The following is a 15,759-nucleotide window of genomic DNA, read 5'->3' as shown; positions in this document are numbered from 1 at the left end:
GTATTGAGAGGAATCAATATCTTCAAATCAGCAGAGTACTCATTTTCAGTAAGAGTTCAAACATGACAATTTATTCCACTAAATATTCTGAACTTAATTGACTTAAATGGACCTAGGTGTTTCCAAAGGCAAAAGAAGATCAGGATGCCATTACCACATACTTTAACTGTTTATTTATTCCCTGTCTAGGAAGCCTGATTTAGGAGCTATAAAATGCAATCAGTACACAAACCAGAAGCTGGAATCATCTGCTAATGGAACTTTTAATTGAGAAGTGACCACTGACATGAGGTAATTCTTTCCATGTAGAATTGCTTGCAGAGACCTTTGTGCACTTTATCACAGTAAACAATCACTAACATATGCATTAAAGAAAATTTAAATACATTATGACCCAATAAATATCACAATCAATCAATACAATCTTTTCCCTTTCAAAGATTTAGTGTTAAAATACCACACTTTTAGTAGTCCTTTAGTGCTGGACACATATTTATAAATGCTGGTACTAAGTTTAGCCATTTGTAATGAAAAGATAATTGGTTATGTGAAAGGAACTGGTATACGGAAGACAGGCATATTAGTTATGTTAAAACCATTTCAAAAATAAGTTAGTATGAGGGAATTTTTAAAATCTGTTGAACAATACTGAGTTCCTATACTACTGAATCATTAGCAAATTCATATTATTTTGAAATTATTCAAATACCACATTTATTTGTACTATTAAAATATTGAATAAAAAGGCCCAAACAACCAAAGTAGAATATCAGCCAGTTTACTTAATGCCATTTTTAAAAATTATTTTAGGAGACTTAAAAAGATTACAAAAAAAGATTTCTAGTTTTTATTTGACATCTATTTGAGGCGACGATAAAGAAGGATAGAGCCAACCTAGGAGTTCTTCAAAGCATAGAGTAGGCTCAGATATCTGATCTGCTCCTGTTCCCCTTAGGAGTGTCTAGTTTTCTAGCAAATCACCTGGTCCCTCATCAACTGCATGACATGAAAGTTCAACATGCTTTTCCCATGGTGGAAATGCAGTACTGGAGAAAACCTTCCCTCTAGAATTTGTGTCTGCCATGAAGTTCTTGGAAGTTGAGTAATATTGCCACACACAAAAATGAACCATCTCTGCTCCAAAGCACTAGATTCAATTAGGCTTACTCCCAGGTAAGTGGAGTTGGGATTGCAGCCATACTTAATCATGAGAGTTTCAGGCAAATGATTTTTAAAAACTGAAAAGCATGCAAGTGAAACAGTTCTGAAACAGCAACTCAACATTTTCAGACACTTGGTTCTGCTGTAGTTGCCATCACCTGAAGATATTCCCTGCAGTTTCATAATGTCTCTGTTGCCGTCTGAAAGTTCAACCTGAATTTATTTTCAAAATCTGCTGCCTATTTGATCAATATTAGTCTATCAAAATGTTTTAAACTGATTTATTGAGCCAATGAATCTATTACCTCATACCCTCCATAACTAAAAGTAAGCCTCACTGAACTGAATATGACTTATTTCAAGTAGAAGTGCATAGGATTGTTCTATAAATGTGGTAATCCTAAGTAGTTACAGCTGCAATCCTAACCTTTCTTACCTAGGAGTAGGCCCCACTGAATTCAATAGGACTTGCTTCTTAGTAGACATGGTTAGGTAGGACTGTGATATAAAGCATCTATAGTTCAAAGATATTTGGAGGGGGTAATAATTGCAACTACCACAATGAAGAGCTTTTAATGTGTATTATTATAAATTGCCAGGGATATAATACAATTTATTCAAGACAGAACTGGAACAAGAGAGTTTAAAAAAAATAAAAATGGATATCTGCATGGGTTGAGAAAATTTGATCCACAGTAACTAAGATAACTTATTACAAAAGAATACATATAAGCCATGTTTATGGTAAAATGGGTATTTTTGTAATATTTTAGAACAAGATCAATGATAATGTCCTACCCTATGCTGCTTTCATCCTGCTGTATTAGTATTTATTTATGCTCTTTATTTTATTTAATAGTAAACATTTGGGGGGATTAAAAATATTTGGGGTAAGAAATATTCAACACTAACTAAACTATACTAGGTGATTACCACTGAATGGCTGGCTACACAGAATATAGGTAAATCATTCAATGTTAATGTATTTGTTTTCTGATAACACTGTCATATAAATAGAGCTCTTAGCAGCAACACTCTCTGCATTTTTTATTTATACAAATAAGAAATTTCTGTGGATTTCAGACGGCTTCCTTTGTATGGCATGCAGTTTATTTATACAAAGACTAAACAACTGCAGCATTTCAGAAATTATTTGCAAATGGATAAAAGGTAAGCATTTTTATAAAACCGAAGAATTTAATAAAGTCTTTAACTAAAACCACAATACTGGCAGGGACCAAATAGTAAAACCGTGCCTTATCTTGCTACTGAATTCATCAGCTTTCCAAACATGCCAGTTAAAGGGTGTTTCTGCACCTGGGTACAGCTAATTATTAAATAACGTAGTCATTTTGTGCCTTATGTAAACACAGAACACACACACATCAATATTTGACTGCTTTCAAAATGACAAGTAACTGGGTTCCTTCTGATCTCAAAGTATAAGAACAGCCATGACACTCAGCTTTTCCCAACCCAAAGTCAAACTTCCCCCACTCCCCTTTTAATACTACAATTAACCTGTTAATATCCAGGTAAAATATAGAGGCTTTTGTATTTTAGATGTTGGCGAGGCAAGTCTTCCAGATCCAATACATGTCTTCTCTAGCAGTTACAAGTAGCTCCGAGATCAGCACAAACTGTTCTCTAGTGTTGTTATGTGGAGCCTTGACATGGCCAGATGGCAAAGGCCATTTCACACACCATGTTGAGACAAATCCAGAGTGTGCAGTCAAGAGTGCTCCAACTCAACAAGGCTCCCGATGACACAAGTTTGCAAAGACACACCTGTGAGGTTCGTGATTTACATGTTTTGATCTACACTTAAAATATCTTAGGTGTACACCTAAAAACAATGTGTGAAATTGTTCTACTGCACCTTCGCCCCTCTGTGCAATTGGTGTCACTGTGGGAGCTCAATGAAATGACTGTCAATACTGGAAGTTAAGGGCGGAACTAGAGAATCAGGAACAATGGTAATTAATATAATCCTGTTCTTTTGTTTAACTTATCACGGCTCAGAACCTTAGGTCCTGCTCCATGAACTAGAGACAAGAAAAAAAGTTGCTGGGTTGGGTTGGGAAGGAAAATGAATCATCTTGGTGGAAATCATATGCATTTTTCCTGATGTTGAAAAACTAAAACTTGACACCATGACCAGGTTTGAGATTCTATGAATAAAACCCTATCAAATCAGAGAGTTCATTATCATATCTATCTATCTATCTATCATTGTCTGCCTGAAACAGAAATTTACCAGACACTAGTGATCATTCAGACTTCATAATCTATAACCTGCTAACGAAGTCTTGTTAATTTTGTGTGTGAAGGAGATTCAGCTTGGAAAATATCTTAGCCAAAAATGGTGTGTGTATCTTTTCACTTAAAACATGGAGCATTAGGAAAGTAACCCCCTCAAGTGGTAAGAATGTCAAGCATGAAGAATGCAGCTGTGCGCATTTAGCCATCAATATCGTTAAAGCAAATGTAACACATGATCAAAATGAAGACGCTCTTCTCTTCATAGAAAGGGCAAAGAAAATGGATACAAACCCATTATTGTTTCCCAAGTACTTTCCATTTCTGAAAACATTCCATTAAAAAATCCACTTCTATCTCATATACTACACAAGCAGCTCCTATTCATATATATCTGCAATTTTATTTATTTTTTACCTTTCCAAGCATCCTCCCAAGGAAATAGTAGTGCCTTGCATATGACTCTCCAATGAGCATGTGTGCAGCAGGGTTAGGGTAAAGCAGTCCTTCATTAGTGGTCTTAAAAAAACCTTGGTTAGGGTTAAATCCTGATTTAAGCAGTTCATTCAGAAATTCTCTGAATATTCCACCCCCATCAATACCGGCTTCATCTAGACCATGGGCATTAAGTAAATGGACACGAATTCGTTTTTTCAAATCTGGTTCTAGAGAAAGAGAAAACAAGTTATGTAAGAATTTGCAAATGCACAACTCTTTACACATGCATGCATTTAAAGACAACTTTCTGAAGAAATACTATACAGTGACAGATGGGTAGCCGTGTTGGTCTGCCATAGTCGAAATAAAAAAATTCCTTCCTGTAGCACCTTAAAGACCAACTAAGTTAGTTCTTGGTATAAGCTTTCGTGTGCATGCACACTGTGTATCTGAAGAAGTGTGCATGCACACGAAAGCTTATACCAAGAACTAACTTAGTTGGTCTTTAAGGTGCTACAGGAAGGAATTTTTTTATTTCTACTATACAGTGGTGTGCCTAAAGGGTTAATAAAATATGCAATCTAAAAGTTCATGAGCTAAAACTCATCAATATTGTCCCAGTGTAATGGATTCCCTCATGTTGGTTTTTTGTTTTGTTTTTTACAAAAATCCACTGGTGGGTAAAGTTAAACATGTTATGAAGTCTGTTGACCATATTAACATGCCTAATGTTATAAAAGAATTGCAGTTCCACTTAAACAAAAATTAAAGGTGCATTTGGTTCAGGCTTTCTTCAGGACAAGTCGTTCTAAATAAGCGATGAGGAACCTGCGCCCCTGTAAGGTGCTGCTAGAGAACTCCCATCAGATGACTCCATGTTAAGACTTACAAGGTTTATTTCTGGAACTCAACGACTGAATGAAGCCCCTCTGTTTTTATTGCTCGCTGAACTTAACATTTCTACAGTGGTTCTGTCCTTAATTAGAAAGCAAGTACAGCTTCACCACCAAATCTTCGCCTTGAAAGATGAAGCAAAACTGCCTTCTTTTATTCAGATCACGAGCTCTTTCAACTTACAACAGTCTATCCACCAGTAAGCTGTTCACATATTAAATGTTTGAAATCCTACTGAAAGTATGAATATCCACTCACAACATGTGAAAAAACAGGTAACACATCAAAGAAATCTAGGCAAAATTAATGTGCAACAGGCATTTTTTTTTAATAAAAAAAAAAGCTTTTTAAAAATCCCAAATAGAACACAGCTTCACAAGAGCCCGGTGGAGATAGATAGATAGATAGATAGGTGGAATTCCAAGGTAGAAAATTATTCATCTTCATATGGTGCACTAACCAAATTGGCCCACAATTTGGATGTAAGCTTTTCATGCAAGAAAATCGTATCTGGCTCATATTTTTATAGTTCCCAAGGAAAGTGATTTTATTACCATGAACTTATTTTAGCATTAATTTAAAAACACATTACCATTTTCAGGGGAAAGTTTGTCGTACGCATCTTCATAAATATAATTTCTCCTAATAGTGACATTAATTCCATCCAGAAATGGGCCTTCTCCTTGAACCTCTTGTTTGTCAGCATAGATCAGCCTTTGAAATATCTTGTATAAATCGAGTAGTAAAAGGGAGAGAAAAGGTAATCCCATTTAAATATGGATTTTCAATATCCCACAACTTCACAACATTCCAGCTTGCTTTCAAAACTGTGTTTAATGATAATCTACTGGAGAATTTGTTAATGTGTGTAAACTGTTAGTATAGGGAATAGTTAAAAAAAGTATTATGCCTGCATTAAGAAACTTGACGAATGCAAGTTTCAAGTTATAATTCTGTTCTGTGCCACTTGTAAGTCTTGCACCAAAGCGAAACAACACGTTTCCCCTCCATTTATCATTGTCCTTTTGGGAAACAGTGATTTATTTCTCCCATGAAACTATCTTTCATTTCCTTGATAGGACTAGCACACATTGATGGCAGCACAATTCTGGGAATTCAGTTTGCTAATTAGCTGAAAGCTGTAGAGTCAACAAAAGAACCTTAGAAAGTTATTACAGTTTTTTTAAACTAAGAAGATGAAGACAGCCCTTTAAACAATAGGCACTTTGTGGTATACTTCAAAGGGCTGATGATTTTCAAAGTTATAACTAAATTATAGGTCGAGGTCAGGATCCCCCTACCCCATCCCAAAAAAGGCACTCCCCATTCTGAAATATAACAGCGCTTTGGACTTTGTTTCTCTAGTGTTGCCCATCCTCTGCAACCAGAACAACAAATGACTGTTAAACACCAGCAAGGCATACACAGCTGTGATCACATAAGGCAACTTTCCCCAACCTGGTGCCCACAGGTGTTTTGGGCCACAATTCCTATCATCTGTGAGCATTAGGCACACTAATGAAAGCTGTAGTCCAAGACACCTTCATTACACCAGGTTGGGAGAGGAGGTGCGAAGAATAGCTTTGGCACATCTAGGATTTTAAAAAGAAAATATCACACCACGAGACACATACAAACATCCCCAGCCACTTTAAGACAGAGGCACTAAAACTGAAGAACCTTTGAACCATGCCACCACTCACTTATGATTTTAAAATGGCATCTGGAATGATAGGATCACCCAGAAAGATCGCCTATTTCTGTGTTGCAGAACAGGGTCCTTTACAAATCATGTAGCAAGATTCTGGATTTAGCAAATACATTGGTTTATGCTAACTATCAAAAGTACAATACTTAAAGAGATGATGTACCTTTACTCTTTCTTCAAAAGGAACCACAAAAGGTAGCTCAGTCAATATTGCAAGCTGTCGTTCCTCAGACACGGAAAGAGGTGCTGGATCCAACCCCACTTTTTAAATTGAAAGTCAGAGAGGGAGAGGGAGAGAGAGCTCAGTTTTAGTGCACAATACAATATACTACCTTTCCATTCTTCTCTGGATGGTAAAGACACCACTCCATACAAAGAGCCAAGCTTGCTGACTGTATAAAGCAATGATAAACTGAGATCCAAATAGTTGTGTGGGGAGTTACTGCTCATATACTTAGACTTGGTGGCATTTCTTCCTACTGAACCATCCACATACTTTGTGCTGTTCAACACATAGCTCCCAAGCTCAAAGGATACTGGGAGTGGTCTCCAATGCAAAGTGAGACGCTGTAGTGCAGAAATGAAACTGTAGGAAGTCCCACCAGGTATACAAATGCACACACTTGATTGTATAGCCCTAACTGAGTCCTGGCTATAGTCACTGGAACAAGAGAGGTGTAGTCTGTGTTAAACTGTACACCTCATATAAATGTTCATGTGGACAAAGGCAAACCAATTTGGTTGGAACTGAAAACTCCTCAAACAAAAAAAGTACAAAATTTTAGTTATCTGAGTAAATGATGAAAGATCTATTCCCAAGCACAGGCAGACACTGTCTGCAGGAATGGTAAAAATTCTTGGAAGACCTGGTATGTATGACTTGAGTATTAAAGCAGAAGCAATTCATCATCATCATCATCATCTGTTTGCAGGGTAGTAGTGACTAGCTGGCCTTTCAATAGCAAGCATCAGCAGTAACAGATACTATACTTTTGAGCTCCTCAAGCTATTTTTAACTAGAGCTATTAAGAGTGCCTATTTAGTGCAACAGAAACAGAGCTGGGAATTTTTGGCAAATACCAATATTGTAAGCCCTTGGAATGAGTGTTTTCCTAACTTTCAGTAAACAGTTTTAATTACAGTCAACGTATGCTATCTATTAAGCTAAGGGTTAAAAGCATTTTAAAACAAAGTGCATGTACAGCAAAGGTAAACCACTATCTAACTTCAGCAGTTCAATTATTCTGGTCAATTAGTCAATTTTATCTACATTGCCCCATCAACGTTTCCATCTTTAAAGAGAAATATGGGATGGAGTCATCAATACACAAGACATTTAGAACTCAAGAGCTTGCCATTTAAGTAAATGAAAAAGCACAAATAAACATAGCCATATGTGAGTCAGTGGTTCTTTCACACTAATTGATTCTAGCCCATATGGAGTCAAGTGGGATTAAACAAATCATAAACACACTGTTATGTGCCCTTCTTCACACAATCATGTTGATCACATCTTTTTTCATTTCAAGGGCATTCAGTCAAGAAAGGTAGAGGCACAACCTATGGAAGATTAAGCCTTTATTTCATCAAGAAATTAAAGTGAACAGGCAGAGAAAACTGATTTTGGATGCAAATATATCAGTTGCACAGATAAGAGGACATTAAATACAGTGGAATTTCAAGTACCTACCAACTGGCCATGTAAAAAGGTACTGGTCTTTAGTGGGTACCATCAATTGTCTAGGTAAAATTTAGCTGTTGGTATATTAACAACTGCTGGCATGAATGTAGGAAAAATCCTACATCATCAAACCAAGGGTTCATCTAGTCCAGCATCCTGTCTAGTTGTCCCACAGTGGTCAACCAGATATTTGGGGAAGCCCCAAAGAGGACATGAGCACAATGTATTGTTTCCCAGCAACTACAACTCAGAAGCATGCTATTGCCAATGAACTGCATTGTGACTGGAGCACAAATTCTCTTAAATGCTGTATCAACAGATTGGGAAAGCTCACATTCCAGAAACAGGCTCTCCATTTGTTAAAAGAAAGAAAAGATGCAACATCTTCAGTTTCCGAGTCAAAGCAATATTGTCTTACCATCTAGAGTAGACTGCAGAGGTCCTATTCTTCCCATTCTTCTCACTCTCCATACATGCCTGGCTGATGGCACATAAAGCTGTGTAACCTAGTTGTTTATTAAATGTAATAGTTAAATATTTCATGTCAAAACCTTAAAACAAAAGTATTTTCTGCAGTTTAATCATGATCATTATCAGAAACAGAGTTTCAAATGACATACAGCTCTGTTAGGATACCGCAAACCATGTTCTAGGAAAACAGACACCATGTATTAAAATAATGCTCAACTCAAATAAAACACCGCTACGAATTCCTAAATTCTGATTAACTCTACCACTGGGCAACAGAGCAAGGCATCACAAGTTTATCAGGGAATATGACAAATATCTTATGCATTAATGCTACAATCCTACACAAAATTATTCCCAAGTATGTACCACTGAACTTAGTGCAACTTTCTTCTTAGTAAACATGCATAGGACATGACAAATATATCACAAATAGAGAACTGAGAACAAGTGACGTAAACATGCCAAATACTTCAAGGAGTCAGGTTAACACCTGCACACCAGAATTGTACTAAAGTACATATGTGATTATTAATACCAGGAGTTTGATTTTAAAAGGAAACTGAATTAAAATCTGTTTGATTTTAAAAGAATGAAAGTGTTTTTTAAAACAGCCACATCTGTATTACCTTATCTGCTCTAATGTTCTCCTGTTCTGAAAGCCAGTGATTTGGTGGACAGAAATTCCTTCTTGTATCTCTAGATTTCAACATTTTCACCAAGTTAGTGATTACCTGGATGGCAGAAATATATCAATATAGATTGTAACTTTGTCCTTTTCAGAATACCACAGACAAAGCAGCAATGTTTTAAAATATACAATGTTACAGTATTTTTGTTCTTAAGAGACAAGATTAAGTAATCAAATATTTGGCCGCATTTCATTAGATAAATTACTTAAAATTACTTCTTCATCAAAATAACTGAAATCTCTCAACATGTAAAAAAAAAAAAAAAAGGATGTCGAGGAAAGTCAAGGAAACGAAATTGTTTTCATTTAACGTAATTTAGAATAAAATACCCAATTGTACCATTTATTAACTTAAATTTACATCCTGCCATTCTCTGGGCAGAAAAAATAAATAAATGAATGAATAAATAAATAAATAAAGCATTTAAAAACAAATTTAAAACATAAAAACCACATACAATAAAACATCTAAAACAGATTTAAGAGCAGATGAAACAAAATTACATGTCTGGATAGGCCAGTTGAAACAGAAAAGTTTTCCGCAAACATCTAAAACAGTACAGTCATGGCAATTGTCCAAAGGACAGGTGCTGCCACATTAAGGGAATTACTCCTTGCAAATGTAGACATGGCACAAGTTCCACAGATCAAAGTGATTGCATCAGTATGTACGGGGTAAGGTGATCTATTAAGTAATCTGGTCCCAAACAATTAAGAGCCTTTTGTACCTATAGTAACTCAGCCTAGTAGCCAACAGGTAGCCAGTGCCAATCTTTAAGCACAAGTATAATATTCTGACAGACTCTCATTCCTGCCAACAATTGCACTGCCTCATTTTGCACTAACTTGTCTAAATAGTGGCTGTATTCGGATATACTGCTAAACCATGGTTCAGCATTATAAGAATGAGCCACAGTAAGCCTCAGCAAAGTATTGCTTCCATTTCAGATTAACTGTCGTTTGTCATGATATCTGAATCTAGATAAACTGTGGTTAATCTTTACTATAGTTTGTTGGAATAGGCCATAGTTAAGATTAACCAGTTTGTACACTTCAGATGTCACAACAAGCGGCAGTTATTTCAAAATGGAACTGAGTATTTCTTAACTCCTTTTTACAAATGCACCCAAGGAGGAGATGGAAGTGTACAAGACCAAGGCTTGCTGCAGCTCACTGCTGTAAAGGTTTTACATTTGGACAGGCCAGTATCTACTCCTTATGATATAAGGACGAAGTTTCAGGAGGCAGGTGATCTGAGTAAGATACCCACATAGAAGTAGTTGCCCCACAGTTCCAGTCACCACCCAGAGGCAGCTTAAAATCCAAAATAATTTACGACTGTAAAAGATAAGGCTTTAGTAATACAGTTCTATGTGTTCATATATACATACAGCTTGTCGGCTCTACAGATACAGATATATACAAGCCTAAAGTATCTCTGTTGCTCCACCTTCAAGACATAACACAGACTCCAACTCATGGACAGACTGACTTACTAATGAGCTGACATGACTTAAACACTGGGTCATTGCCATAGTAACTAACTGGCTTAGTTGACCTTGCCTGTTGATTTATCTCATACATCAGGTGATTTGTGACCATAAAAGAAATTAACACATACGCAAATATCCAGTTCCTCCAACAGTTACCAGTGCTAGATCACAGGTGATTATTGGAGGGAGGAAAAAGAATAATGCTAGAAAAAAGATGTCACATATTCCCTTCCTTGGGACATTCACAAGATCCAAGAATGCATATGATGATCCAAGACCCAGATCGTAATTGAACATTTTAAGACACTCATCTTTAATTTATAAGACTAAACAAAATCCCTGCCCTTCCCATACAGTTATATCAAGTTTGAAAGTAGCACAGTAGATGTATGGCACTATGCTGTACAATATGGAGCCAATAGGGGTTTTCTTTTATTTTAAAAAAATGTAATTACTTCAATAATGTCTCAACTGGTGCATTAGTGGGCAGATGCCAAAAGGAGCAAAAGAACTTAATGGACAGGCAAAAAGGTTTCCTTTCCACATACTGAAGATATTTTTTTTAATGATCTGGTTTATTAAGTGAACTTTTTACAGGTTAGAAAACTACTGGTGGGGGGACCATTAGGAGATCTGTATGATTATGCAGAATCTTTTTCACCACTTTTTGCCCTTTGTAAAATTCAATGCAGGTTAGCCAAGTTGGTCACTCAAGCACTGATTCCATTAGGCCCTGATTGCAAACGTCATGAGATATTGCAAGTGAAACCTTTCAAGCACTGAGGGAAGTAATCTGAAAGACATTCAAAGAAATTAATCTGAGGCAAAGATAGTCTTTATTGCTTCTTCTTTTTTTTGAGGGGGGGGGGTTGACCAATTTCCTACAAGCCTGCTCAGAAACACACCAGAGCAGGGGGAAATTTACAAAAGGGAACCATTTTTTATTCTAAAAACGAGGCAAGAACATAAAGAGCCCTGCTGGATTATTCCAGAGGCCTATCTATTCTTGTCCAACATTCCTTTTCTCACAATGACCAATTAAAAGCCCATGGGAAGTGCAAAGGCAGGATGAAGAATCCAAATTGTAGAGTTGGAAGGGACCCAACGAGTCATCTAGTCCAACCCCATACTATGCAGCTCTTACTGTCAGAACAGTGTTTGAAACTCCCATTGTTCTAGGTGTATTTTGCCACTGGGAATTTCATTAGCGCGAGCAGTTTCTGAGCTCTGGGCACAGGACTGCGCCTAAGATTTCAGATTAAAACTGCAGAGTAGAAGGAAAGGGTTACCTTTTTCTGCCTCCCCACTTCCAGCCACTCTCTGAAGACTGGAGAAGAGACCCTCTTAAGAATATTAGAGGGGTGGGCAGGGGAAGGACTAGACCATGTGAAAAATGAACATAATATTTGAGCTGCAGTTCATTCATTTTCAAGCTTTGTATTCTTGTTATTAAAAAGATGTGCCTAGACATTCAGTTGCTGCGCCCATAACCTAGGTTCAAAGTGCCATTTAGCTCTTAGCTTTCATATCTCAGTTTCTAACACTGTCAGAAAGTTCATCCTAATGTTTAGGCAAAATCTTCTTGTAATTTGAATCTGTCTGAATTTAGTATTCAGAAGCATGCGGTGTATGATTATAGAAGTAGTGCCTGGCTGTTGATTGCCTTATCCTCCATTAATTTGTCTCCCCTTTAATCCCCTTTTAATGCCACCCATGTTGTCAGCCTGTGGAGTGAATTCCTATGTGCTGCACTTCCTTTTATCTGACCTGAATCTTCTACAAACCAGCTTCATGGGGTGATCTTGGGCCCTAGATCGGGGCCGTATTATATTGGGGTGGGGAGAGACAGGGATAATTCTCTATCCACTTTCTCCATACCATGCCTAATAATTATCTAAATTTCTATCTTGTCCCCTCTTTATTTGGAAACTAAAACTAAATGTAACAGTGTAACTTTAAAAATTATTCTCTTAAGTAAGGTTCCGTTGTTTTTACAAATTGTTTTAGGAATCTCTTGAGCTTTTGGAAAACATTTAGAACTAGAATATGGGTGAAAGCATTTTATTTTTTTTGATAGAAACAAAACAAATTCATAAACTTTGTTAGTTCAATAGGTTTGTATCCAATTTTTCATTTAAAAAATTCTTGAAGAGTGGAAACTAAGGATAAGTCAGGTTTGTCAACAGCAGAAGCACACAAACAAGGATAAAACTATTTGTTTTGAAGTGGCACCTACAATCCCTCTCTTTCAGCTGCCCTTTGGCACGAAAGGAAGAGTAAATTTGTTGCAAACTGGTTCCTTATGTAAGAAGTTACTACTGTACTGTACTTTAGAAGTAGGAATGCACATTGCTTGAGTGAGACACCGATTTCTTCCCTTCTTGGGGCAGATTTCAAAGAGAAGGATTGAACTGTGCATGTATGTCTAGGTAATGGGAATTTTTTTGTGATGGGTTATCAGTGAGAGCATCACCCACTACAACTTTTGTGCGAAAAATTGAATCTCATGCAAAAATGCAGGACTTGAAACCTTTAGTACAGACTATATTCTACAAATCTCATTCAATTCGTTTACCATAGACTCCTACATTCACAGAACATGACAGAAGTGAAATTATAATGGGTTGGGTCTATGTTATATCTGACATGTAGACCAGCGAGTTGGAAGGGAAGCCAAGGACCATCTAGTCCAACCTCCTTAAATGCAGGAACACACAGCTGTCCCATATGGGGATCTAACCTGCAACCTTGGCATTATCAGCACTCTGCTTTAACCAGCTGAGATTCTATCATTTTTGTGTTGGGCAAAAGGGATGGGAAACCGGTAGCCCTCCAGATGTTGGACTCAAGCTCCCATCAGCCATGGGGTATGTTCAGGGATGATGGGAGTCAGATCTGGAGGACCACGTGTTTCCATCCCTTGGCCACAGAGGTGTATCTTGTGCAGTTCCATTTTTAAAGGCACAGAATACACACAGATTAAGAGAAATGCATTATATGTATTTCTTCTTTGGTGAACATTATTCTGCAACTTGCTTTTCTTTGTACAATTATTAATTATCAAGACCCACTGGAATCTTTCCAAATTTTAACAACTCTACATAGGCGTTAAAACAGTTCTTTTTGTAGATTTCAACACCAGATAGTTTGCTAAATGGTTGTAATGATGCACAGCGCAAGGACATGGCATGATTTCACAACATACAAAAACATATGTTGGGCCTCTCTGCCCAGCTTAACAAACTGAGCATGTAACAGGATAATGAAAGGACATCTAATTAAATAAAATTGTGCAAACAGATATTAGATCAATCTGCAAAAATTCTAACTTTAGTGATGCATTAGGACCGTATTCAACACAATCAAAACATTATCAGTTACTCTCATCACTGGTAATGTCCGTAATGTTCATGCTCGTAAGTGAAATGTGTTGTAAAAATCGGGCAAAATGGGCGGGATAGAGGCTATTGTAGACTTGTAGAATGAATAAGCATTCCTTAATTAGCCCATCAGGTTAAGTGCAAGCATTAATGGGCCTTTCCTAAAGTCTAGCATGACATCTTTCTCCAAACATGGCCAAGAAGAAAGTTCCATTAGCAATATTAATACAAGCTTAGTTGATCATTTTCATTCAATTAACTTCTTTCAATTAAATAGATAGCTTGACAAAAGCAGTGATAAAAGACCTGAAGGGACGGCTGATGACTCGAACTGAACATTAGTGTGTGAGAGGTCGCCAGTATTAAACCGACTGTAAATCTAGCATTCAATTTGGAAAATGCATTTCTTCTGCTTCCACTCCTTTAATGAGTAATTTTAGCTGACTATATGTGTTTGCTGCAGAAATTTCATGGCAAGTCAAGCACTTTCTTGCACAACTGTTATATTCTCGATTCCTAACCCACCTCCTTAGTGTTGTTCAACCTTGGGTTGCCAAAAAGAAAGAAAAAATAGACTGGGTAGAAGACTATTCATTTAGTCTCCCTGAAACACTGTAACTGATGTGCAAACAAAGTCTTGATTTGCTGCACCCATAGGTGGTTGATATCCACACAATAGCTTTTCAGCCAGGCTCTGCAATATGTATGGTACTCAAAAAGGAGCTTAAGATCATACAGACACCCCAAAAAACAGTACATGAAGTATGGACCATGGGCATAGCTCCAAGATTGTTTGTCTCAACAGAGAAAAAAACAAAAATAGGGGAAAACTGAAGAATGCATTATTAGCCCTACTGATTCACTAACAAAGGGTTGCCAACCAGGTGTCCTCCAAATGTTCTTAGACTACAACTATTATCAGCCCAGCCAACCATAGTCCAGCAACAGCTAGAATGTCCCATGTTCCCCACCCTTGTGTTAACAGAATAGTTTCTTTTAAAAATGAAATAAAAAACCAACTTATGTCATCTATTTTTGTAAAAGACCCATCTCTAAAGCCCTACTCAGTTTGGTCTTTTTTACTGCATTGTTCCAAACTGTCTGAAAGCAGAGCAATAAGCTCTAAACATGCCAATAGTAATCCATTGGACAATAGGACAATGATGACCCTAGGATACTCATTATTTATGGACATTTAACATCTGCAAGAACTGACAGCTGAAAATCAGTAGCTGATTCAGAAACGAATATAGCACCCATTTTCTACATCACTTCTCCTTTCTGCATCTAAGCTCAAGAAAACTACTTGTTCCAAGATATAATGGCATTTTTAACAATTCTAAGATCCCACTTAAATTCAATTAGATTAAAAGTATACTGCCAGAAATACTATTTTACAATAGCCTTTACAATCAGGAGAAACATACTCTATAAAAAACCCTTTAATTAAAAAACTAATCTCTCTTACTGTCTTTGTAATTAAATCAGGTGCTAACTCCATATGTAGACATCATCACCTGTGTTATCTCCATGTTTAAAGTGCATGAAAAGGGAAGTTCTATATATAAATCAAAACTATACTGTAC

The 15,759-nt window shown here is 36.8% G+C and overlaps 1 protein-coding gene and 1 long non-coding RNA gene across 8 annotated transcripts in view; one reads left to right on the top strand and one right to left on the bottom strand.

Annotated features, from left to right (window-relative positions):
• Positions 1-15,759, bottom strand: part of UBE3C (ubiquitin protein ligase E3C) — a 58,725-nt gene that overhangs the window by 14,630 nt on the left and 28,336 nt on the right. For both annotated transcript variants that reach the window (XR_013977812.1, XM_080974010.1), the window contains exons 14-18: positions 9,239-9,343; positions 8,560-8,647; positions 6,624-6,721; positions 5,345-5,477; positions 3,838-4,085 (exon numbers count right to left, since the gene is read on the bottom strand). Coding sequence is in view for 1 of the 2 variants with exons in the window: in XM_080974010.1 (XP_080830136.1) it covers positions 3,838-4,085; positions 5,345-5,477; positions 6,624-6,721; positions 8,560-8,647; positions 9,239-9,343 (672 nt within the window). In the remaining variant the exon portion in view is untranslated. The remainder of the gene's footprint in view (positions 1-3,837; positions 4,086-5,344; positions 5,478-6,623; positions 6,722-8,559; positions 8,648-9,238; positions 9,344-15,759) is intronic.
• Positions 1-15,759, top strand: part of LOC308459176 — a 52,514-nt gene that overhangs the window by 23,870 nt on the left and 12,885 nt on the right. For 2 of the 6 annotated variants that reach the window (XR_013977851.1, XR_013977852.1), the window contains exons 2-4: positions 190-291; positions 2,245-2,331; positions 7,990-8,169. This is a non-coding gene — a long non-coding RNA (uncharacterized lncRNA). Of the gene's footprint in view, positions 1-189; positions 292-2,244; positions 2,957-7,989; positions 8,548-11,485; positions 15,753-15,759 lie in introns of those variants that run through there. The other 4 variants (XR_013977854.1, XR_013977855.1, XR_013977853.1 and 1 more) reach the window with 3 other exon arrangements.

Source organism: Podarcis pityusensis, assembly GCF_964106645.2.
Source record: "Podarcis pityusensis genome assembly, chromosome: 12".
Lineage (NCBI taxonomy): Eukaryota > Metazoa > Chordata > Lepidosauria > Squamata > Lacertidae > Podarcis > Podarcis pityusensis.
Note: the sequence above shows the minus strand (reverse complement) of the source record. Positions and strands in the feature narration are given on the sequence as shown.